Source organism: Anneissia japonica, unplaced genomic scaffold (genome assembly GCF_011630105.1).
Source record: "Anneissia japonica isolate Jap-2015-1 unplaced genomic scaffold, ASM1163010v1 scaffold1128_len1000024_cov185, whole genome shotgun sequence".
Classification (NCBI taxonomy): Eukaryota; Metazoa; Echinodermata; class Crinoidea; order Comatulida; family Comatulidae; genus Anneissia; species Anneissia japonica.
In genome coordinates, this window is record NW_022705247.1 from 736,322 (window position 1) to 761,929 (window position 25,608).

The 25,608-nt window shown below is 31.8% G+C and overlaps 1 protein-coding gene across 8 annotated transcripts in view; it reads left to right on the forward strand.

Moving 5' to 3' along the window:
• LOC117105472 overlaps positions 1-25,608 on the forward strand; it is a 63,342-nt gene that overhangs the window by 29,565 nt on the left and 8,169 nt on the right. For 5 of the 8 annotated variants that reach the window (XM_033246628.1, XM_033246627.1, XM_033246630.1 and 2 more), the window contains one exon: positions 15,576-15,906. In XM_033246628.1, coding sequence (XP_033102519.1) covers positions 15,576-15,906 — 331 coding nt within the window. Of the gene's footprint in view, positions 1-3,729; positions 4,128-8,951; positions 9,128-12,082; positions 12,308-15,575; positions 15,907-25,608 lie in introns of those variants that run through there. The other 3 variants (XM_033246629.1, XM_033246634.1, XM_033246633.1) reach the window with 3 other exon arrangements.

The following is a 25,608-nucleotide window of genomic DNA, read 5'->3' on the forward strand; positions in this document are numbered from 1 at the left end:
TAAAGTTCTAACTAAATCTGATGCCTAATTTGCTTGAGGATAACAAATTACAAGTTGAAAAATATTGAAATGTGATATTAATATACATTGATAGCCCATAAAAGTTGTTAAATTTAGTGATTTTCATTGTGGTTCTTTGAAACTATTGGAAAGCTGGGACAAAGAAAACTTTTCATGAAACACTATAATGCCTAGTCCTTTAATTTAGAATGAGAAGTGATTAACAACATTGTGGTTTACAGTAAATATGAATACAGTACCAATACAAAAACGAATAAAACAAACAGGTTTGTTTATTGTATCGGTAGACAATGAATGTTACTGAAGTACGTTCCTATGAAACAAAATTAAAAAGAAATTGAAACAAAGATTGGGTTGTCACCTGATGTAAATCGTTGTTGGGCATCTTATCCAATGTCTTTATATAAACAAGGATACATTTTAAAATAATAAGCAACCTAAATAGATTATCTTGTTTTTACATACTGCTAAACATTGGGTATCATAATGATGGTTTTTATTGACTGATATATGTTTAATTGTTTCCTTTTTATAATTGTCTAATAAGTTCCTTTACCACTTCAGTAGCACTAATGTTCCTTTTGTCCGATAGTTTTCAATATCAATAAAAACTAACTGGCTATAATAAAAGAAGAACATTGATTAAAGTTGAGTCCCAGTGAACTTTGATTAGTTTTCTTTTTTTTTGGTCCAATTCTGCTTCTTTTACATTTTGATTAATAAAATGATTTATTCATTCATTATCAAAATTATTTTAGAAAAGTTTAAAATGAACAGTACGTTTAAAGATGCTGTGGCTATTGCAGTTTCATGTACAATATTGGAATTTCTGGCAATGAAGTACTGTACTGTATTACTATATAATCCAGAGGTGACGGAACTAGAGGGTTATGGAAAGTAATGTGTGACCGGAAATGGTCTGCAGTCAGTTGGTTGTTACCATGCGCCAGTGATGTTGGAGTATATAGTACAGCAATATTAAACTATTATGTAGGCCTAATGAATGAATAAATTTCGGAGTTTGTCGGGTAGTGAAATGATTATTTCACATTTTAAGTGCTCAATAAATTCATAAGTGTAAGCTAAATTACGTTGATTAATTTAATTAGCGAAGATAATTATTTCGAATCCCTCTTTCCAAGAGGGAATGCAAATGATGCTTTGTGAAAATGAGTACGCCGCGGTACTCATTTTCACAAAGAAATACACACAACTGGTTAGCTAACAATTATGTCAATGTTACATGAACACCTGGGAAGGAAGGTGCAATCACGTTCAAAACGTCTGTACTGTATGGAGGAGGGGCTGCTGATGTACTGTGTTTTACAGCTCCTACTGACGTCTCAGTCGAGAAATACGGGTAGCTGAAGTTTTTCTCGCAAATCTGACTACAAAACCATATCCAAATTCACGTTCCACTTCTGAGCCTGTGTTGTGCTTCGCACACGCCGGTGAGGGCGGCGTTCCGGGAACCCTGCGTCTAGCATTCTTTTCTCCATGCTCATTTCACCATTTTGGCAGAAGAGCTGACAATTGAGGGCGCTCATCATAATATATAAATCAATAAGTCCTATAATATAGCTTTGTTATTGTTATTGTTTTAAGATCAAGGCCAGTGGTTTAATCCTGGTACTACAGTAGGTACCAATTGGGTGGATAGTGTAATCCTTAAAGTGGCGCTCGCACTTATTTACAATGTCATGATTAATAATTCTGATCATGAATTCATCCAAATGTGATAATTCTGAGCTTTTCATCCTTGGATTAGCTGTAAAAAAACATGTGATCTGCCATTGTTTATATTTATGTGTCACATGTCCTCTCCATTGGTGGCGCCAAGATTTTCACACGGGACTTGGGTTAGGTACAAAGTTGTCTGTTAGCGGGTCTGAAAATCAGTCTAGCAGTAAAGACATGTTGGAGAGACCAGCTCCTTATGCCTAGAAAAATGGGATAATTTTTTTGCTTTTTTAGGCTGTTTTGAGAAGTTTTAGCATGTATTATTCTTCCCCCTCCTTCGTCCACCTCTCCTTTCCCCTACCCCCTTAAGAAAAAATTGTGTTTTTTGATCGATTATGAGTTGGGGATAACAGTGGGCTTGCCTTGTCTAACAGGAAGACTTAACCATTTTTTCGCTGCTGGCATCGCCACTGCTGCTGTCTTTAGAATGTTTTGGAATACAATAGTAGAAAACCACTCTAAAATAAATAATACCTATTTTTTTTGTTTTTGTTGTGGGTTGTTGTATTGGCATTGGATGTACCAACCATGTGCTTTTTACAACCTGTTTTTGATATCAAGTTGAACTATTGTATGGCATTATCATTATTCATGTGCCCTCAATTAAATTCATTTCTTCCTCAAGTACCATTATAAAGTTAAATAATTGATCATGGGATTAGCATTCATTTCTATACATTAGTGTCACTATCAGGATGAAAATAATATTTGTTTATTCAAAAGCATCGGTGGCTTGAAAACAACATGCCCGATAGGGGTGTAAACTGAGGAGCTTCATAGGGCTTCTGGTCATGGCCCCTGGGATTTAAGAAAAGGAAATATTTTGTGGACTAAACACTTAATAAAAGTAATGATAATAATCTATTAAGTACTACAAACTTTTTTTTAAGCAATATTACTTGTCTTCCCCTAGTTTTTCTGTAACTGAGCAGCATCCCCTTGATATATCTGCGTCAGAAGAAGCTAAATGATATGTTTCACAGATGGATAGGAAATGTAGGTTTTCCTCAAATTCTTTCTGGGTCACTAGTCACTCGCAATAGTAGTGCCATAATTCTTAGCAGTGGGATTACCTGTGGGGCTGTCTTGGAGATGGGGGCGTACTGGGCATGCGGATGCATTTGCAAATCTGATAAATTCTTTTCTCATTATATCAATAAATTTTTCCCCTCGCATTTCATAAAAAATAATAGAAAATATTTACACATTAATTTAAGAATTTTATTTAAAGTTTCTTACTCAATGAGAAAGTATGTTTAGAATTCCATTCAGTAGGTGGGAACATTTTACATCTCCCCACAGATAGTTTTACAAGAGTTTTCCTCATTACTAGCAGTGGTAGTAGCTGCCTACCTGTTGGATTTAGTAGGTTGTTATTACTTTTAAATCTTGTGACTACTAAGGTATGGTTTAATCGAAACATAAGCCTTACTTCAGTAGGTGGTATTGACTACTTTCAATTGCTTAATATATAACTGATTAACGTAGTAGGTATTTTTAAAGGAAAATACCAGAACTTAAGTTCAGTAGCTCGAAAGGTATTCAAAAGAATAATTTCTGAGGAATGTCACTATGAGCCCCACCCCTTCTTCCAGATTTCAACTGGTAGTCACATTTTACAATGCCACCTTGAAGCCAGGGTTGAACAATTTCTAAAGGCAGTTTCTTGGAATTTAAATGCCAATGCACGTTACTTTAGTTGTTCTCTACCATAAAAATATATAAGAATAATTGCGTGTTTTGATACCATTGTCAACTTCCGAAGAAACTGAAAAAGAAAGCCTGGAAACGTCGTTACAAGAATAATTTCCTGTGATTAGTTAGTTGTCAAATGCATCACATGATAAACCGGAATACATCTCCATTAGGAAAAATCTGGCATGAATAATTGGACTTTGTGATTGGTGCTTATGCCTTCCTGGGAGAGAATTGCAAGATTCCTTTACCTTAAATCAAGGAGCTTGGACATCAAATTTGTAGTTAGATTATTATCTTTGGGGCAAACATCAAAGCTCTTCTGTTGCTTGTAAATATTGACTCTGTTGTGCATCTGAAAATTCCAAGGTGGTCAAACCTTATTTCGACCGTGTTAGTTTGGATACTGGCAGAACTGTAGCTTAGCAAGTACAGCTTCAAAAAAAGTTTTGTGTAGCTTTAAACTTTACAAAATTAAGTTGCTTGTTTTAGTAAAAAATTACCCAATCAAAAGACAGACATGGATGAAAACTGTAATGCAACAAGCAATTTTGAGACATTTGATGCAGCCGAAAAATCACCTATAAGTAGTAATGAACCAAGTGAAAATAAACGGTTAACCGTTTTTAACGAGTATCAGTGTATCGATGAAATGAACACTGCTGAGCAAGGTAAGGCCTACTGTATGCAATTATATTGTGATTTGAAGTTAAAAATTTAAATCCAGTATGTGAAACATGGGTTCACAAGGCCAAACAAAGAGTGCCCAACTGGAAGTATTGCACATATTCGAGAGCATTTAAAGGGGTGTGGAATTTCTAATTACTAAAGAACAGCCTAAAGTAATTTTATTAGAAGTTGCTGAGGTAGTAAGGAATGCTTGGAAGTCAATTAAGCTATAATTTCAGCTAATTCCAATCACAACAAAAGCAATCTATATTAATTTTATTATGTTTTTAAAGACTGTTTTGCAAGCATTGATGCCTTAACCATGATTTTACTACTTCCCATTTTGTTTGGAGAAATGTATTTTGTTGGTGATGGTTGGCACTGAGAATTTCGCCTAGGCCACGGTTAAAAAAAATAATATAGAAATTCATGACAATCCATCCCTAACTTCCAATTGTCACTGTACTTGGACAACAGGATTTTTTCCCCTAATGCTACATTGAAACTCCATAATAATAATTATTCTTAATTACTTACAATGTTAATAAATAGACAGTTTTTAAAAATTCTTCGCTCCAAATTTTGTTTACTCGCCAGAGCACTTTCACCGGACCAACCGGCGTCTTCTGTGTTTAATGTTTTTGTGTAATTTTTGCGTTCTTTAACGTAATTATTATTCATATAATTCCTTTTTTTTAAAATTTATTTATTTATTTTTTGTATGGAATAGCACATCATTTTTGGGTGACATTGGCTGTGCCGCTTGTGCTATTACTTGGCACTGATTTGTGTTTTCTTGTAATTTTTTTGCCGTGTTATTTTTTCTTGTAATTTTTTCTGTATTTGTTTTACTTCTTTTCTATTGTATTTTTGTCTTTTCTGATTGCCAAATAAAATAAATATATCAAAGTAAATATCTTTGCTCTTTGATTAAGTTATTACTTTTAAAATTATTTTCTTCTCTTTATTATAAGCAATGTTTGGATCTTAAGATCTCAAAACTGAGCCAAGCCAATAATATAGACCACTGCTACAGTGGGAACTTGTAGTTTTTTCAACTACCACTGTCTTAATCATTTCCTTCCTCACTACTTGAAATAAATAAAATAGTAGATACTGTCTGTTCTCCTTGCCAAACCTACCATAGAGAGCTAAGAATTTATAGATGTCAAATAAAACTTCATTAAGCTTTTGAAAACTAATCTTGTGTTAACGATTACTCAATTGGAATTATGTAAAAAATATGCAATATGTGCAATATGCTATATAATACGTCACAAGATATTTACTTGGTATGACGAAATAACTCCCAATTGCTTGTATCGGCTACCAATCTACTTCAGCTTTCAGCTTCATAAATTATTACAGGTTGAAAATAGGCCAGCAGGTCCCCTTAATATTGCCACTCTCCATCGAAATGAGGATGGAGATGCTGTGTTTTAAGGTAAATTTGTAGTTTACAGTAGTTGTAGAACAAACCAAATAGTAATTGTCTAGGTGGGTTGATAATAATGTAAAATTTTCATCATAGATACGGTATTTTTTCAAAAATTTATTATAAACTTAAATTTTTTTATTAGGTGATATTAATAGCCATAAGCACAGAATTTTGTCAAGGTCTGTAATAAAATGAAAAAAAAAACCCTGTCTGATCAAGTTATTACTGGGTTTGTTGGCAAAACAACAATTTTTTTTTTTTTTGACTTTTTGGATCAATATTTTCAATATTTTCTCATTTTAATTTTCAATTGAAAGCTAGTAATTAGATATAGAATGTAAACTATTCAGAAATATTGAATTTAATTGTCATAGTGATGTAAAACCCTAGAGGGGATGATTCACTAAAAATATTTTATGGAACAGCAAAACATTTTAAAAACCATTCCTTTATGTTTAAATATACATTTTGTTTCTATAAGAACATATTTTATAAGAACACAAAGTCTAAAATAAAGTTAAAGTTATATAAACATTTTATCTACTCATGTCATCAGATGTGTGGTGTAGTCTGAAGTTCCATGATACACTTTTTCTTTTTTATAAGAACACATTTTATAAGAACAATGAGGCTGAAAATGCTTAAAAATTAAGAACAATATAAGAACAAATTGAGGCTGAGGTAAAATGTCAGATGAGATCTTTATTTAACACTAGAAAAAACCAAAAATTATAGGTCTAGGCTATCTGTACCTTATGTGCAGTAGGCGTGACTATATAATACTCTCTATATTGCAGTACAGTAGGTGTACCTACCTGTCATTTGGAGCCATTTTTACCAGGACCTTTTTTCTTTGGCCATTTTTTCCGGGCCTTTTTTTCAGGGGCAATTTTTTTCCTGGGTGACTTATACATACATTTCGGTAAGGTGTATACTACAATAATACTTTTCTTATGATTGAAAAGTGTGTAAAGTAAGAACAAAATAGGAACATTTTGAGCCTGAAATCGACCAAAAGATAAGAACACTGAGTCTGGGCAAAATTTTACTGGTTCTTATTAAAAAAAAAAAGGTGTACTGCTGTACAATAATCATTTTCTGTCTTTAAAAAGTTTATAAAACTAATAAGAACATTTTAGCCTGAAATTGGCAAAACAAATGAGAACACAGAGCCTGGGCAACATTTTACTGGTTCTTATTTTTAAAAATAGTGTAAATGTATGAATGAATAGATGTAAGACTATTGAAAATATAGAGGGTGCTATTCATGATTTCAATGATAACTAAGGCCCTATAAAAAATATTAGTTATCACCCTATCTGGGCAGGAAAAGTGATGAGGGAGGTAGGTACCACCTTGATAAAAATCTCTGAAATTGTTAATATGTAACATGATAGAAAGTATTGTACCTAAGCCAAAAACGAAATGTCCAATAAAAATCTTAATCTTCAGCAAAGTTATGGTAATCAGCCAAAGAGTTTACATAGCAATTACTAAGCGCAGGTCACTTTTTTGGGTCAACTAAGTGGCTAGACAGTCTCAGTTAATTGAAAATGAAAATTAGTCAGAAGACTCTGCAAACATCCCCTCAGGATTGTAAACATTAACTAATTATATCCATAGCAACAAACTATATCCATAGCAACAAACTATATCCATAGCTGATTGATTGAATAACTGATTGTGCATTTACAGAAGCTAACAGCTTCTCATCACCATCATTTTTTCAGACCTGAATCTGTTTCTTTTTAAAATTGAAGTATTAATAGTAAAAAAACAACATCCTGTATAGAACAACATAAAAATCTGCATATCTACCAAATTGCACTTGAAAAATGGTTAAACTATAAAAAAAAAAAATGCAAAACACTTAAAAAAATGTAAAGAAAAATACATTATTAAGATTGCACAGATTAAAATAGTCTATTAATACGCTGGCTGCCAGTGACGAGTATACTCATCCACAAGGTGTTGCTGTGGGTGCCAGGGACAAGAATACTGTACACGTCAAAATTGGGGTAATATTCTAGCGTTTATAACTTTTTTGTTTGTACATTGTAAAACCACAGACTCAACGGTTGGTAGTTTGGGGAAGATACACCTAGACAATAACGAAACAGGGGAGGATCCATGAATTGAAAGAGGGAGGTTCAAAGCGTTTCCAAAAAACTCCAAAATAAAAGGTGGTCCACCCCTGGGACAATTTTGATTCCTAGATGGCCAGAAATGAGCTTTCTGGACTTCTGAGGAGTCTTTCAATGATTTTTAAGTTCTTCAAAATTCAAGGTTTTCACCTTTTGAAAAAGGTCAGATAATTTTATCTCATTCTTCAGGCCTATACAGTACATAGAGAAAAAATATCAGACATAGGCAATATATTATTATATTCTGACATTATTGAATAGAGTCTTTCTTCCATGGATCAATGAACCGATAGGCCTGAAGAACACACTTTTGTACATAAATTATTACATCGTTGAACCAAAAACAGTGTGCACAATTTATTTAATTGAAGCCTATTTTGGCTAAGCATAGTTTGTCTGCCTATGCCTAGGTAGGTTAGCATGCTTTTTGTAAGCCAGGACCCAGTAGTATTTTTTTACGTTCCTTCACAGAGGGGGTTCGTCTGAACCCCCTGGATCCGACACTGCAAATGATGTATGTATATTTGCTGTGTTATGTTGCCAGTAGTACACTCGAGCGGCACAGGTGGGGGCACTATTGAACATATACCAACCCATGCAAAAAGGGGACAAGATAACTCGCACTTGGCATAGTCAAGCGCCGACTTTACTCGTCCCCTAATATTTTCCTGCCAATTTAGTGGACACATTGTTCTGATGATATATGACTAGAAAAAAATTCAAAAAAGTATGTTTGTACATGTAAACTTGTTTTGGCACACAGGAAGGAACCTTAAAAACAGGTAGCACATTTACAATACAAGTCATATAAGATAACAGATTTTGAGTAGAAAAATATACAAAAAATGTGTATTAATAATTATATATTTATTTATTTACATATACTTTAAAATTCATAATCAGACTGCAACAAACAAGCTTGTAAGAAGAAATCAAAACAACAGATCAATAAAATGTCATCCTTAAAAAAACTGTGTTTAGAATATATTGATTAGTAGTTCTTGCAAATCAACAAATAGTGTGAGAAACATTGCAGTTAGGCCTGCTGCCAAAATGCTGTAGCCTCCACAACAGATCCCGGGTAGGTAGATCAGCTTAGACCATGTGACTACTACTACTACTACTATGACCAATAACACAAGACATCCTGGGCAAAAAGACTAGCTCATGTATAATGCATTAAGATGATCCTGCTGAGAGTTTGTGATGAAGGCACATTCCATTATTGATTACCACTGTACACATGCAATCTCTGAGTATTACGTAGCACACTGAAATAGCATCTCACAGATATATTACCATCTCCCTACAGCATCAGACGCGCATTAGACGGAGTAATTTTAAAACATGTCGGCAACAGAATTCTATTGTTATCCTATGAGTAGACCTAATAATAATCATGGATGGAACGTTATATATTGTAAGTAATAGTCTACTACTACTACTAGGTTTTGTGGTTTATCTATTGATTAATGATACTAAATTAGTATAATAAGTATCATATACTGTGCATGTTACTACAGTTAACAGTAGAACTCATTGGAATTATAAACAGTAATTTAGTACATTCTCAATGGTAGTAGACATGATGTGTTTTTAACTTCAAATTTCTGTTCAACATCTTAGTATAAGTCAAGTAGAGCAAAACATCATTCCTAACATCTTAGTACACACAAATATTGTTTTATAAAATTTTATTTATCATATTCATACATGGAATTCAAGGTGGTCAAAAGATGATTTCCACCATTTGTTATGTGGGAGTTTCTATAAATAATATACAGTGGGTGGTATTTGAACTACTGTATCCATGAAGGGTGTATCGTCTTTAGCAATTTGTGTAGATAATCTGATTGTTGTGGCCATTTGTATTTCATTCATTTGCCTTATTACACCAAAAACATGTCTGTATATTTACAGTATCTATCTTTTTTTTTTATCTTCACATATTTTTTTATTTTATTTACCGTAGATTTTGTCTTTGCTATTTTATAACTTGTATCTATTTATATCTTTGTAAGTTTATTATAAATCTTTAAAGATTTCCACAATTTTGTGAGTACTAAAATGATGATGACATAATTAATGTTGAAATATTGAATCCCGACACGATGACGTGCATTTCGATACTTGGAGTATGTATTATACTATCTTATCTGAGATTAATCAGTGGACCTTTCAGTTGTATGAGTACTAACTAGAAATTGCAACTTGTAAGTGAAGTGCTGCGAAGTACAACTGCATATAAATGTTCTTTGAACAAAATTATGTATGCGAGTCAAGTGAAAATAATGAATAATAAAAATATAACAAATAATATGAGACACGACCCATTGTCTATATTAGAACACTTCTCATTGGGTAACAAAGTCATAATTTTTCATTTTTGTCCATAGTGGTGAATTATGGTTTAGGTTTTTTTTAATAAAGTTTCAAAAATTTCTATGTATGTGGAAAATGTAGTTGATTACCAAAGGTTACAATTTTTATTTTGAAGACTGCATGATCTAACACATCTAGATGTGTATAAGAGACAGTGTACATTTTTTTATGGGGCAAGTTTCCAAGGGCGGGTTTTCTAGGGGCGAGTTGACTGCCAAAGAGTGTTGCCAAAGTGCGAGCCAGCGTGTTATTTGATCACAAGTGCGAGACGTCACAAGTGTGAGCCAGCAAGCCTTGACGTCACGAAAAATAGATATGAGACGTTAACGAGTTGTGCGAGGTATCGACTGAGATTTGTGGAGTACAATTCAAAAAACAACTATAGGTCTAACAATGAATTATTGTGATGTTAAATAGACAATGTTAGCTATCAAGGAGCAACGTTTTTCATTGGGACCTTCGTCCCTTCAAGGCTAGGCCTATACCATCCTAGCTAGTCTAGGCCTAGAGTAGGATAAGGCTAGCACGACATGCAGACGTTGGTACGAGTAGGTTACAAAGTCTACAAACGTCGCCTAAAGTAATTGATTTTGCCCGGCAGAACGAAAGAAGGAAACTCCACTTTTCAGTCGTCTTAGGCCCTTGTTTTTTTTGACAAACAATGACCTTTCAGAGGTCAAATTGCTGTCAAGAATATGAATTGGCTGCTTCGTAGCAATTATAGATATTGATATATTTTAAATGTTTTTTTTTTTCTCACATTCATGTTTTCTTTTAAATTTGTGTATATTTTCTATGGAAAGCAATAAGTATTACTTTATCATTATCTTTTGATCTATCTATGAAAAAGTGTCCCAAACTTTACTGATAAATGTATAATATTTTATCTATCGCTTTCAGTTTCTATTAGGTGATATATTTGTTTCTAAAAGAAATAATCTATGTCCATGATATCTTTGATATATCATGGACAAAATTATATCATAATTTTGAAAAAAAACACTAAACACATTTCATATTAGAATACTGTAGTAAATATGCAAATTTATTATTCATGGCATACAACAGGAAATGCTAATCTATTATTTCCTTTTTCATTCATCAACGTGTAGTATTGTATTGTGAAACGGATATTGTGCGTAGTAAAAATGCTTTGTGAATGAATTTATGTTAATGGTTCTAACCAGCCAATCAGGTCAATGGAAATTTTTGAGGATATTTAATCATCAGTGGAAATTTGGCATGATGCCAGTATTTATTTGATTTTCTGAAAATGTAATAAATTATTAATTCTTGTCTTTCAAAGTGGAGGCTGAGCTATATATATTTCCTCCTCCATATTAATCTAAATTACTAGTTTTATTTTACATCATCATGCCTATAATCATTAGGCTCTTGTTTAGAAATTAATGTAATTAAATTATACTGTATTTAAATTTATGTAAGACTAAGTTTTAATTGGATATAAAGAATCACTTTTTGTTTTCTATCTTACTGTATTTAATATTGGTTTATTCAACCATGGAGCTTAAATTACTCAACAAAATTTCATAAACTATTAGGCATACTTAAACCAGTTTGTTTGTTTTTTTTAAACTAAATCTAGAAATAATAATAATAAAACCTTAGCAAATGAATTATTTGTCTCCTCATTAATATCCTCAACACTGTACAAACATATGCTCTCTTTATGCACTTTTTATCTGAAATTCCTGTGGTTTACACGTTATGCAAAAACGTCACAGTTTGTAAAGCTGAGAATAGAAGTAGAAACTCTAGAGAATTTAGTTGTAAAAAAAAGAAATAAGTTTAACACTGTTTACCTTGGTCAGTGGTGCATAGCCTGCATTAATACTATGACAAAGCTCTAAAGACAGGATGAATGAAGGGTATGAATAGTCTCCCGCCATATACTTACTTCTGATTGGCTAATTGCTAGCAGGCTATAATCAAACCATGGACCTTATTAATAGGTCTATGATCAAACCATACCAAGGCGTGTTTAGTATAGGGGGCTTGATAGTGGCATATTTATCTACTTAGTCAGGTGTGAAGAAGGTGCTAAGGTTCTGTTGGAATCAGTTGTGTGATTGCCTTGGTAGCTTCATAGGTAGCTTATATCACTGCCAATTTTATAAGAACATGTCGTCTCCTGGCTCTATGTTCCACCATAATCAACATGGTAACCAGAGTGACAGGAAAAGTCCAACTGAGTATGGTAAGTGATTAGTTGTGATATATAAACATAGGCCTACCAAATATTTATACCATTATACCAAACAATAAGATACCTCATACCTCCTACCATTTGCCTGTGGAAATGTGTGTTCTGTTTAGTTCTAGTAGTAGTATATAGCTAGCTTTATAGTTTAGGAGATGACAATCATGGGTGGTCTTTCTTTAATCAAGCCTTGAGTAGGCCTAAAATTGTTGTATTTGTTAATTTTAACCATAGCGTTTAACCAAAGTTTATGTTTTTCTTAGTAGTAATAATAATAATGCTAGCAACAGTTTTACTTGTGGACCACTGAAATCTATTTTGAAATGTTCATATTAAACAGGAAAGTTTTTTGAATATTGAATTCAGGATGCAATACAATTATATAAAAAATATATTGTATAATGTATTCAGTGGATGCTTCGGCATTCACTAAAACAAGAATAGAAGAAATGTTAAATTTATGAAATATTAAATGCAAGTCATCCAAGTTGCAGCATTTTTTACAAGTATGGAAATGTATGGTCAAGTTTATTAATGTAGAAATTGTCCTTGCTAATTTTCCTACAATTCTATTAATAATATAAACAAAACAATACAAAAACTATTTTGAGAAGGACAAGTTAGAAATACTGGCAGGTGTAGTATTTTATTAATTTTTTTGAGCCAGATAATCATTTATCATATTATTTTAATCCCAATTCTATCATTTATTCAACCAGCATCTAAACAAATAACATAATAATTATTTATTAACAAGTTCATGAAATATCCACATGGTTTTCTGCCTGCATAATTTATACCACACAAGGCTGGAAGTTATTATATAATTTATGAAGTGCACTAAAACCTTGGTTGTAGGCTACTACGATTATTATGAACTTAGTTTACCTTATATATGACAATTTTCATATATAGGCATTGACCTGACGAGAGGAAAAAGATGAATGAGATTAAGCAACTTGTATCAACCAGTTGAGTCATTTAATTATTAGAAGTTGATATCACAATATTTAGTCAAGGGCTTAACTGCTCTACCTTTTTGATATTTATATAACTATCATTTTAATATTCTACAAGGTTACAATAGGCAAACTGGTAGCGCAATATATTAATAGGTGGTTGCATTTTTGAAAGGTTTTCTACATTAATAGATATCAGAAAATAAATTAATCTTAAAATCTGGAATTGAATTTGTTTTTTACACACATGTCTTTTACCTGGAATGTTTATCTGTCAGTAATGTATTTTACTGTATTCATATATTAACCAATTTAAAGCATCATAAAATATAGGTCAGTATGTGAAAATATATGATTATGCTTGTCCCAAGATATGATATTCCCAGTACCTGTTAACAATTGAGAACTGTCATTACAATATGGCACCACAATCGACCTTAAGAAATGATAGCATTTCATGTAACATATGGTACTTAAATAATAAATATATCCGTGAAGATGATTTTTTTCTGCATTATGGTAGTTGTCTGTTGAATACATCAGGATTTAACCAATCTTTCTTATTTTCTGTTAACGCTGACCCCATATGCCAACTTACTAATAGTGTGCTCTTAGATAACTTAATAGTCGTTTTGTACTTCTTTCAATATTTTCTTTCGCATTCATTTACAACGTTGACTGCATGCCAACTTACTTGGATTATACTAGTAGACAACTTAGGCCTCTTGTATTTTCATTAAATATAATTTTGGTACATGTCCACTTACAAGTCGTCAGCCCAGGAAGGATATCTTTTTAAAATTTGCGGATATTTTTTCATTCCTTATCTTCATGAAATTTGTGTGCATAAATTATCCCATGAGATAAATTATACTGTACTTTGTCCAATTTCAAATGGCACATAGACCTAGATTATTAAATAGCTCCTTTTTAATGGAATAATATAATTTTTTTTACCTTTAAATTGTTTACTAGACAATATAAGAGTACAAATAAAATTTAGGAAAGGCAGGTGTCTAATTAAATTTTCCAAGGAAAATATTGTTTCTATTACAATTTTCAATTAAATAAATTAGGAATTTCAATTATTTAATTTTCTTCTTTTTTTTTATTTGAAGCACAGACAGAATCTGAAATATAACCAAAAGTATTTCTGAAAAATTTCAAGAGGAATGGTACACTTTAATCCTATTTCAAAGATTTTTATAACTATGCATAATAATCCCTTTAATAAGGTTTATCAGCTCAGATACTTTTACCTATTTTGTGTAATGCACTTTTGTAAATTTATTTCTACTTAAAGTAAATCCAGGCACCAGGAATGTAAATCTATTTAGCACAGTAAAAGCCAAGGACTGAAAGATGGAACGTTTTGTGGTACTGCAAGTCTGCAATATAGTATAAAATTTTAAATTTAAAAGATGTATTGTCTATAAAAAAAAAAAAGAAAAAATCATAGAGATGAATTTAAAATAACTTGGTCATTTGAAGAAGTAACATAAAAATGATAAGTTGGAGAATAGAAATTAGTGTATTTAAATAAAACATTTTTTTATAAATTAATTTCTAAGTTCCAGTTGACAATTTGTATGTTATTTTAAAATGAGCAAGTTACATTTAAAAATTGGGGTTTTTTTTATGATTCTTTCCTTGCCATTTTTCAGGGACAATACATCGTTAACATACTAGAAATTCAATACATGACGTACTGTATCTTTATTGCTGCTACTATTTTTGTGGGTATTATGCTGTGAAGTAAAACACAGTCATGTATATTATTTAGTACATCTTTTAGCATGGCAGCTGTTGTTTGTAGTGCTTATAACATGTCATATTGTCATGGTATTGATGTAAGCATTGTTAATGCAATGTGGCGTGGTTTCAAACGTCATGTCTTGCCATATGGAACAAGTCAAATGTCATCATAAGACTATTTAAACAATTATGTTAATTATGTTGCCATTCACTACTGCTGTGTGTGTGTAATATTGTTCGTGGTGTGATCTATAATACATATTAAGTAAATAAAAAAAAACTACAGATGATTTCTGATTAAATAGACAATCTGTGAACATTTGATACATAGATTGTATAAATGTAATAAGAATAATAATATGTCTATTAATTTATTTATAATTTGATTTTCAAGTGAAAGTCATATAAATTATATTTTATAAAAATTTAATTAACTCATGTTAATGAAGACGCTAGGATAACCGTGAAATATACCATACTTCAAGCAAGCGGCAAAGATTCTGATGAATTACTTATGAGCAGCGCTAATGATGTTCAATTTTTTTTTGCAGCCCCACTACCAACTTACATGCCTCCACCCGTATACCCCAACAAAGCTCATGACCCAAACCATCACTATGAAGAATTACCAAGCCCCTCTATGGTAGAGACGATTATAGCTTCCAATAACGGCCACGTACAACCAGCAAGCAACGCCCCAACTGAAACATACGATGATGCTCGTGACAGTGGGTGCTCACAATTCTCACAGCCTGAAGCCGACCAACAAATGATGCAACTCGATCGACTTGACTCTGGTTTTTCAAGCTTTACCGGCACAAAGATACCAGTACCACTGACACAGCAGCAGTTAAAACCAAGTGTGAAGCAAAATAATCCAAGGTAGGTTGAAAGACCCATGTGCCACAGTGGTATAGTTTGTGCTTCTAGTTGAAAGATCAGGATTTAGAGATTCAATTTGACCAAGGCTTGTGTCCGGCAAGCACTTTACCCAGTTTCTTTCTCTAAACCAGATCGTATATAGGGTAGTTATAGTAGGATGTTAAAAGACTGAATTTTTTTTATTAATAATTTTTTATTAAAAATATATTGACTATTAATTTAAGGCATTTGACTCCATCAGTACATGAACTAAAATAGGGGTTCAGGGTGGCACGGTGATGGGGGTGGTTGGGGATGGGTGTGGGTAGTAAGTTTTTATTTCCTTCTTAATTGTCTTTTAAGCTGACCTATTTATTACTAATGTATTGTGTTGATTCGTTGTATGTAGTTTTTAATGCTGGCGGAAAAAAAAATTCTATACGATTGTATAGACGAAATAAAGTGTCTGAGTATCTGAGTATATTGCAATAGGGACCAAAATTGTTCATTGAATGAATTTATAAGGCCGCATAACATGCACTTGTGGGCCGCCAGTTGAGAACCCCTGAACTGAAACATCATATTTTTATACTATTTTCCAGCAATTAACTGTAGATTTGCAGTTCTCATAATATTAGTCAGTGAAAGTGATTTGTTCACTCTGCACTTAGACCTAAATCCCAAGTTCAGTTAGTCATGATGAATAATCAAATGATGGTGTTAAATGTAGGTCATTGAAAATATCGGCATTATTATTAAAATGACAGTGAAAATCAATCAAACCAACTAATCAAACGGATGTAAATCCATGGGTCCCAAGACTCCCAAGGTTGTGAGAATGTCCCGAAAATCTGGACGGTCACATTCACTCCTGCAAGCAAGCAAGAATCCCCCGGAAAATAACTCATCTCCCACAAATTTATAATATTTGAATGTTTTTGTTATCGACTGTCTCATGGAAAATCGGTGCTGATGGGTATCACAATGCTCAACAGAATATATTTTTAAAATGCGTTAAGAAAGCTCATTTAACCAGATCTCCCGGGAAGCGACTTCTTCCAACTTGGAACCCCGGCTGCAATTAAGAGATACGTTGTAAAATTGTTAGGGTACTTGTCATCTTATCAAAGGGTATGAATACAATCCTGGTAAAGGTAATCTCCGAAGTCCAGCTCAATACAAGCCACAGTATGCTACAGGTTCACTCAAGTACAGTACACTTATTATTTATTGATATTTTATGTTTTTAGTACAAATTTAAGCAACTAAACTCCGATCTTAGAGGCATATGAAATTCATTTACTAAAAAGGTCTAGGTCAAAGCCCTCTTAATCTCGTTATAAAAGAATGAAGGCATTTTAAATACTGTTTAAAGGCATTATTAATTACTACTGTTTAGGTTTATTTGTTTAATCACTTTGTTTCAAGTTTACCTAAATAAAACAATAAAGTAATGTAAGGTCATTCTCAGATACCTTGATAGGTCATGTAATGCCAAATCCCTGTACTTGACCAGTCATATTTTTTTAAATTAAGTAATTAATATTATTTATTTTAGTTGTTCCTAATTGTAGTTCCCACAGAATATTTCCTCCATGCTCCAATAAAGTACTGGATAAGCTATAGACCTAAACTTACATTATGAGACTAAAGAGAGTTGTTGGGAGAATGAACATTTTGACATCAGAGTTTGAAACCAAGATAAATCCTATGCACAGCATAATATGGCAGTAGCATGTCAATGTTGTATAGTTATGATCTGTAAAGCATAGGCTTACAATTTAGTAGAGTGTAAAGATCAGAAAGGCACTAAATATACTATTACAGCATCCTTGGATGTATATTGTTTTTAATGTCTTTACAATGAGTTACAAATTATGTGTCAAGGCTTTCTAAATATATGGCTACAGTATATATAGACAGGTTTGAATATCACATACCTACTCTACATTAGACTATAAAGTTCACCCAATTTCAGCGGTGTTTACTTTTTGCCCATAATACACAGGCAAATTATTGGTAACTATTGGTAGGCCTATACAAGATGATTCAGCATGATTGACTCTTACTATACAATACACTTCATTGAACATGGTTTGTAATACTAATTCTTTCTTTGCCAAGAACTTTGTTTATTTAAGCTACGCCTACTGATGTTGTTCACGTTGTGTTATTAAATCCATTCAAATAAAAAGACTCTTGGAGTGATTTTTCTATTGAATAATATTTTTCAATAAAATTTGAATAATAATTTATTTATTTATTTATTTATTCGGAACATACACTTTTAAATCAGTGGCACTCTTCCAAAGGGAGGTACGTCCAAGAAAATAAAACAAAATATACAAAATCACTAAAACAAAAGACAACTTAACAAAGAGCAACAGGAATTAAAAATAAACCCCACCCATTTACCCCTTACTTAACTCCCCACACAAAGCAACCAACGAGAAATTAACCTATTTTCATTTAAATTCCTTTCCCTTTAGAGCAAAAATAAACATAAACAAAGCAAAACTAACAACTAACAACTAACCCACACAAGAACAAACCAAATTTTCGTTTATCCACCGTCCCACTTAACAACAGATTTACATTAAGCTAAAAGATTGCAAAGGCAACATTTTGACTTTAAAACCATTAAAAAAATAAATTATAGAAGTTAAATTATAAAACACCAAATTATTTTGTTGAAAATCCAATCAAATTCAGTTGATCATTTTAAAGGTATAATTGCTGTATGCCAGCATTAAAAAATATCTCAATTTACTTTTATATTTATTTCTTTTGATATTTATTTTTTTTTTAAATTTTGATAATAATAATAAATTTGTTATTATTAAAGTTATTTTGCAATTAAATTTTTTTTAGTAGAGGGAGACATAGTCCATTTTTAGCAAAATTTTGTTTTACTCCAAATTCAATTATTTTATGATTGAAGTAATAGTTTGAAAAAACAGTACTTAATCCCTGGTACTGAGATTCAGGGGGAAAGTGTCTCTGGTGAGGTTTAAGCTATTCAAGTTTAATCGTTTTCACATCAGCATTAATGTTTAAATCGATCGGTAATCCTAGCATTCTCATTAATATCCGTTTGATTAGCATTCTCCATAATAAATAAGTTCTTACAAACTCTTTTCATTGAAATGAGGATAAATTAGATATCAGGAAAGTTGTCTTTTGAGAATAAAGGTACGTGCTCCTATTGTGCACCTTTGTTCTACAGTTGTATTGCCTCAAGACAACATTTTCATTATTCTCCAATAAAAACTTATAATATCTGCAGGTCGTTTGAATACTGGAAAATAATTTAACTTTAAACTTATGGTTATCAAATATAAAATCCAGTTTTAAAGGAATCATTCCTACACCAATATATAAATAATTAAATTGAATAATCACATTTATAAGATATACAACTTTTAATGGTCTCTGAGGTGTATTAAAGTTTCCAAAACTTTCGTTACTTTTCCGACATGTAAGTTTTTTCTTTGTTTGATTTAAGAAAAATTCATAATCTTAAAATTTCTTTTAAACATATTTACAAAACATACTTTAGTAGAGGATGAAATGTTAAACACCCTTCATAGATTCTAAAGTTATTTTAAAAACCCCATATTTTAGAAATTTTATCAATTTTTTCCCTTATCCCTAATCTACTTGGAGAAGTGTTTCACCAATATTTACTCAAGATTTCCATAAAGAGATTTAAGATAAGTTTGTTACAGGGTTCAAGAACATTGATATACTGGTAATTTAACAAAACTTAATCTGGTTAATGTTAAGCTTTCTCTGGGGCCTAATCCATAAGATAAAATCACCGAATTTGATTCAATAAACGTAAATAAAGATTTTATGATAAGAAATTGATTTTTAATGATAACTTGCAATGAAAATCAAGCAAGTGGCGCTAGTTAATATCTTGCCGGGATCGAGAGTAACAAGAAAAAAGATGAGCTGGAACGAAAGATGTCTTCCAACCCCTGACTACAATCCTAACGTGTACTGCACCGCGTTAAATTTTGAGCGGGATGATCCTCCTGTCTATTACACTGCTGGGTTTAATAAGTTCAGAAAGCCAGTGAACTACTGCAGATGGGAAGACTTGAATAAGGGAAAGCTGCACGAGACAGTTCCACTAGCAAATCGACAGCAGTTGCAAGTTCCACTAGCAAATCGACAGCAGTTGCAAGTTCCACTATCCAATCGACAGCAGTTGCAGTAAGCAATAGCATTTTACTAGATATAAATATCAAATCATTATTAGTATGAAGTAGTCTGCTTTTTGATTGTCAGTTATGACATGTTTAGGTGAAACAAATAATGTGTATCATTAAGTTGTGATCATAAGTGTTATTATAAGATTACTCATGGAGAAGTTGGAATATTAAGTATGCAGGTAAATAGAATGGTAAGATAACCAAGAGGAAGGCCGCAAATTTCAAAAGGAATTAGAACAAAACAAAACACAAAATCATCTTGCTTATAAGAGAAGCAAATGCCATAAAATAGTGGAAAGCAAATGGCATAAAATAGTGGAAAGCAAATGGCATAAAATAATGGAAAGCAAATGGCATAAAATAATGGAAAGCGTCATATCGCAAGACGAGAGGTATTATTGATGATGACATTGTGAAGCATTCTGTATTTTCACTTTAAAATGCTGCCAGCTTATCACAAGCATCACATCATGATATAAATTTGATGCAGGCTCTAGTATTCTTTTTTTTTCTCTTTCGTGGGATTCATACCCACATTTATTTGAAATAAAATTTTGTTAACAGTACTTTTCATTTTATCTTAAACTTTACGGTACAAATATAATGATAAAAATAATCACAACAATAATTTGATAATGATAACAATAAAAACCAATAGTTAAGGATGGAATTTTTTAAAATAAAATATTAAGAATAAACTATATACTTAAAACTTAAAATGTTCACATAACTCGGATGAATAATATTAAAAGCTAGTTCAATAAAATACGTTCTTGCTTATCAATCTATCACTTTAAGTTGAATATTTAAAATAGTATTAATATATTGCAAAATACAAGTATTGCATCACCAGTAAAAGAGTGTAAGTGTTGGTATAAAACTAGAATTAATTTAGATAAAATTTTTCTCTTTTGTGGGGCAACTATCCATTTTTTTTCTCTTCTTTATATTAGGATATAGCTTTTATAAATAAAAACATATAAATTCCAATCTAGTATTCTTATTAAGACTATGGTTATTACATATGCATGTGAATATACTCATATATGCTTCTATATTTGATTATCAAATCTTTGGTAGTTTTGCTGAAGAACAGTTTGCCACAAACCTTAATACCTTCCTGGCTACAGGTCTGAATTGTTTGTTAGTGTCCAGTTTAAGATGTGTTATGAATTAAGCGACTTTTTCAATGAATATCCATAAACATAAGTTAAAACAGCCATAAATATAAGTTCTTTTTTACCTGTTGTTTAGAAATGTTTATATGTGTCTCAGGAGTGCCACCATTCTTCTAGCTTATATAACTTATTGAATTGAACACGGAAGCACAAACCTCAAAATTGTCACTAATAATAGTGTCTAGTCATAACATACCAAAGCAAAAAAATAGTTCAAAACAATAAGTACCGGTTAATATTACTTTTGAAGAATGATATGGCAAGTTGTGGTTATTGTTAAAAGTACTACTGAAGTTTTTTGATGATAATGCAAAGGCCACTAACAATGACAGAAAATAAACACCAAACCATTTACCCTACCCAACATTATTCCTATTATTATTTTTTTTATTATTATTCCAATTATAATTCTTAAGGCCTGTATAGTTAGTGAACCATAATGTTAAATATTCGTTACCTGGTGTTTAAATATCTAGGGTCTCGATTTGGTAAAGTTGTTTGCACTCTTACCAGGTTCCAAGCAATACAAAAGTATGGTAACTCAAGTTAGTTTCATTATTATTTCAATGAAGCTAACCACAAAATTCAGTTCCCTCGATTTGCACACAATCATTCACTTCCATTTTAACTATTAGGCCCTACCGTACCTGCACCAACATAACTGTGCATTATTAACACTGTTGTTTAAAATTTTCAAAACACTTTGTATCAATAGGAACTGACAATATGCCACCAAGGTAAATATTTTTTATTTGTTTATATTGGTAGTTACCTATATTGTTGTTTTTGTGTTATTTTGTCACGAAAGTTGCTTAAATATAATTGGAAATTAATATTAGCGTGTGCTTCGCAAACCATTATCATGAAAGGTAAATATTCCAGTGGTTATAAAAACTTTTCCATGTTTGAAGGACTCCTACTGTTCTTTCCCCATACCTCGTTAAACAGACATCACCCCTAACCCTTTGTTGAATGTCGGGGCATCAAAAAGCAAATTACATTGCATATTTATCCCTCCACATTTTGATAGTTGTATATAAGCCTCTAGATATTATAACATCTGTGTTTTTTATGTAATTTGATTATGAAATACAAAGTGAATAATAATATTAATAATAAGATTGGCTGCAGTTCTTATACAAAATCAACAACTGTTTTAAGTACTATAATAACACTTTATGGAGACCATTGTATAATGTATGATTGTTTGTTTATATGACTTGAATGTCTGCATTGGGGATATCGAAACACCAATTGACGTGGCTTCGTTACTGAGCATTGTAGCGCCATACAGTACAGCCGAGTGCCTTCAATGTTAAGCTACGTCAGTTTACGTACTGTAGACATACTTACTTACATTTTATCTTTATTTTTTCCATGCAAACTTAGATTGACAATTTAATTTTTATACGATACTGTAATTATTGTAAGTCATGTTTTGGTGTTTTTATTAGGTTTTTTTAAATAAAAAATTCTTAGGTTAGATATTAATAAGTGGTAAAAAGTTGCGATAGCTGAAGCTAGCTCAGGAGGTGCTCAATTGTAATGACTGCTGCTCAGTAATGAAGGAGTAGAACATGGTAGCTCAGTGTGGTATTCTACATACTGTGTAATTAAAAATATGAGATGGTTTATTGGTGAAAAAATATCTACAGTAATCCTAATATTTAATGCAAGTATTATATCTTACTTTATATACGGTACAGTTTGCCCTCCAATTAGTGACCAATTTGGGACCTGAAAAATTCTGATGATCTCAAGGTTTGGTCTCCAATTTAGAGGATTAGCTTTGTGTTAACAGATTGGAGATTTGATATTTGGTTCTTTGAAAAAGTTGTGAAATTAGAGGGATCTCAAATTGGAGGGTAAACTACATTAAGTTACTATTCATATTTTCAATGTTAATTGTTTATAGTTTAAAATTCAACTTTCAATAATCCAAGAAGTTATTGTATTCAAATTGTCAAACAAAAAGAGTTTCAAGTTACATTTTCACTTGGTCATTCTGACAATTGATTGCTGTCAATCCGAGGTGATACTATTCTTATCATCAAACTACTTCCAAATTTAGGGAAACAATCACAAGTTGAACAATAATTCAGGAAAGTTCCTATCCAGCTGGTATCCCAATACTGGCTTAGGTCAGATTCCTGGCACTAATTCTTTCAGTTTCTTATCTTTAAGTATTTTACCTTATATATTATGGGGAACATTTTTGGATATGTAGGCCGATACATAACTTGTCAAACAAGTATTTTTTCAAGTCACTGTATACTTTCTTTAACATATAAATTGGTAACATGTTGTAATGTAGTGAGAAGTCAAGTATTTATGTGATTTCCCCATAATAATGTTTATATTTTTACTTTAATTATATTGCCAAAGAGCTATTCTACCATAAGGTAATTAACTTTATTGTGCTTGGAAAGACTAGAAACAATTCTATTTAACTAGCAAGGATTTTCTTTGAATGCATCAGATCTTCATGTAAAGTAATTATTTACAATTAAGAAGAAAATGAAAACTTATTAACAATTAAGGGAAAAAATTGTTAAAATTTTGTACAAACGATTTTTCTAAGGCACAAAAAGCTTATTTGACAAAAAAACTTGGGAATGGTTAATCAGATACAGATTTTTGAATATTTAAAAATTAGGGGAAGATGGTTAAGGCCCTTTCTTCCCCCAGTTTTTAATAAAAAAATATATGTATCTCATTAATTGTTCCCGAGTTTTTCGTCAAATATAATTTTAGTGTCTCAGAAAAATCAATTGTACAACGTATCAAAATTGTATTTTCCTCCAAAGCCTGGCTTTAAATTGAAAGGAAAAACTGTTACAGTTTTGAGCACAATATAATACGAAAGAGGGAAATGTTGATGGCCAACGAGGTTTTGCATTTCTTGATTGATGTGGCTGGTGAATAGTTTATATTTCTAGAATTTGACATTGTATTTAGATTTTTGATACCTGGAGGTAGGAACAATGAATTCATAGCAGATAAGAGTCTGTTATATGCATCACTTGTGCAAGTTTTGTTTGATTGGTAAAAAAAGAAGTCTGTAAAAGCAGATTAAAAAAAAAAGCTGTTTTATTTCTTTTTTTTAAAGTAATTTATAACTTCATAGCTAATAGAATAAATCGGAAGTTCTGTAATAACACTTTGTACAGACCATAAGCTATGATTATTTTGTTGAACCAGTCAGTGAACTACCTCAGACATGTTCACCAAATATGGATATTTTTTCACTTCATGTGCCATTATTAGTCCAGTGATATAAACCGTGAACAAAATACTGTCTAAACTTTTTCAATAGATTAAGGTTTTGGTATTGTTTGGGGTTCTGATCAGTAAGCCAATGTTTGCCGTATTCTTTTTTTTTTTTTTTAAGTAATCTTAAGTATTAACTTCCTGGCTAGGAGCATCACTCAAATCTGATTATCAGGTTTATCTGATTTACAGGTAGATTGATTAATTAGCCTAAGTTGAAAGAGCATATAATAATCATGGAGGAATATGGTTTGACCTCCAGTAACTTCAACTATGTAAACATTTTAATGAAGAATATATGGAGCCATTAACTCATAATACCTCCATGGATAGAGATAAACCAATAGATTAACTGAATGATTATAGATTTAATAAATACTGTGGTAGTTTACTTGTATTAATATTTAAAAAGCATACTGTTGTATTAAAAAGTAATATCTTAAGAATGCAATTCTCCTGCCAATTAAAGACCACTTTTGGAAGCAGGAATTTTATGGTCTTAAACAGAGCTCTTTGGTCTTTAGTTAGAAAAATTATTGTCATGAAGGTAAAAATAAGCATTTATGTGGGGCCCATAGAACAGTGGTCTTTATACTTAATATTATTATTATTAGATTGAGGTGGTCTTTATTGGAACAGTAAAAATATAGTAAATTCTTGCAGAGCCTTGCGGTTCATATTGGCTGTAGCTCATCCCCAGTTTCAAGTAGCATGAAGCGGAGGAGAGTGTGGTACTACCCCTGTGTAGGACGCTGTTCTACTGCAGCTTATTTCCAGCAATTTGATGCTACCCGGGTAGCAATGTAGATAAAGTGAAATGCATAGCGAAGGATTGAAACCCCAACCAAACCATTTTCACTGTACCAAACTGCCTCTAGCTTTAATGGACCAAAAAGATGTTAAATAGTAAATTTGATACCTCCATGATTGGATTGAGGTTAATTTAATTAGAGAGAGAACTATATAGCTTTTATTTTATAATTATTTATAATATATATTATTTTAAATGACCAAATAATCAATATTATTGCAAACATTTAAATGGTTCAAATTCC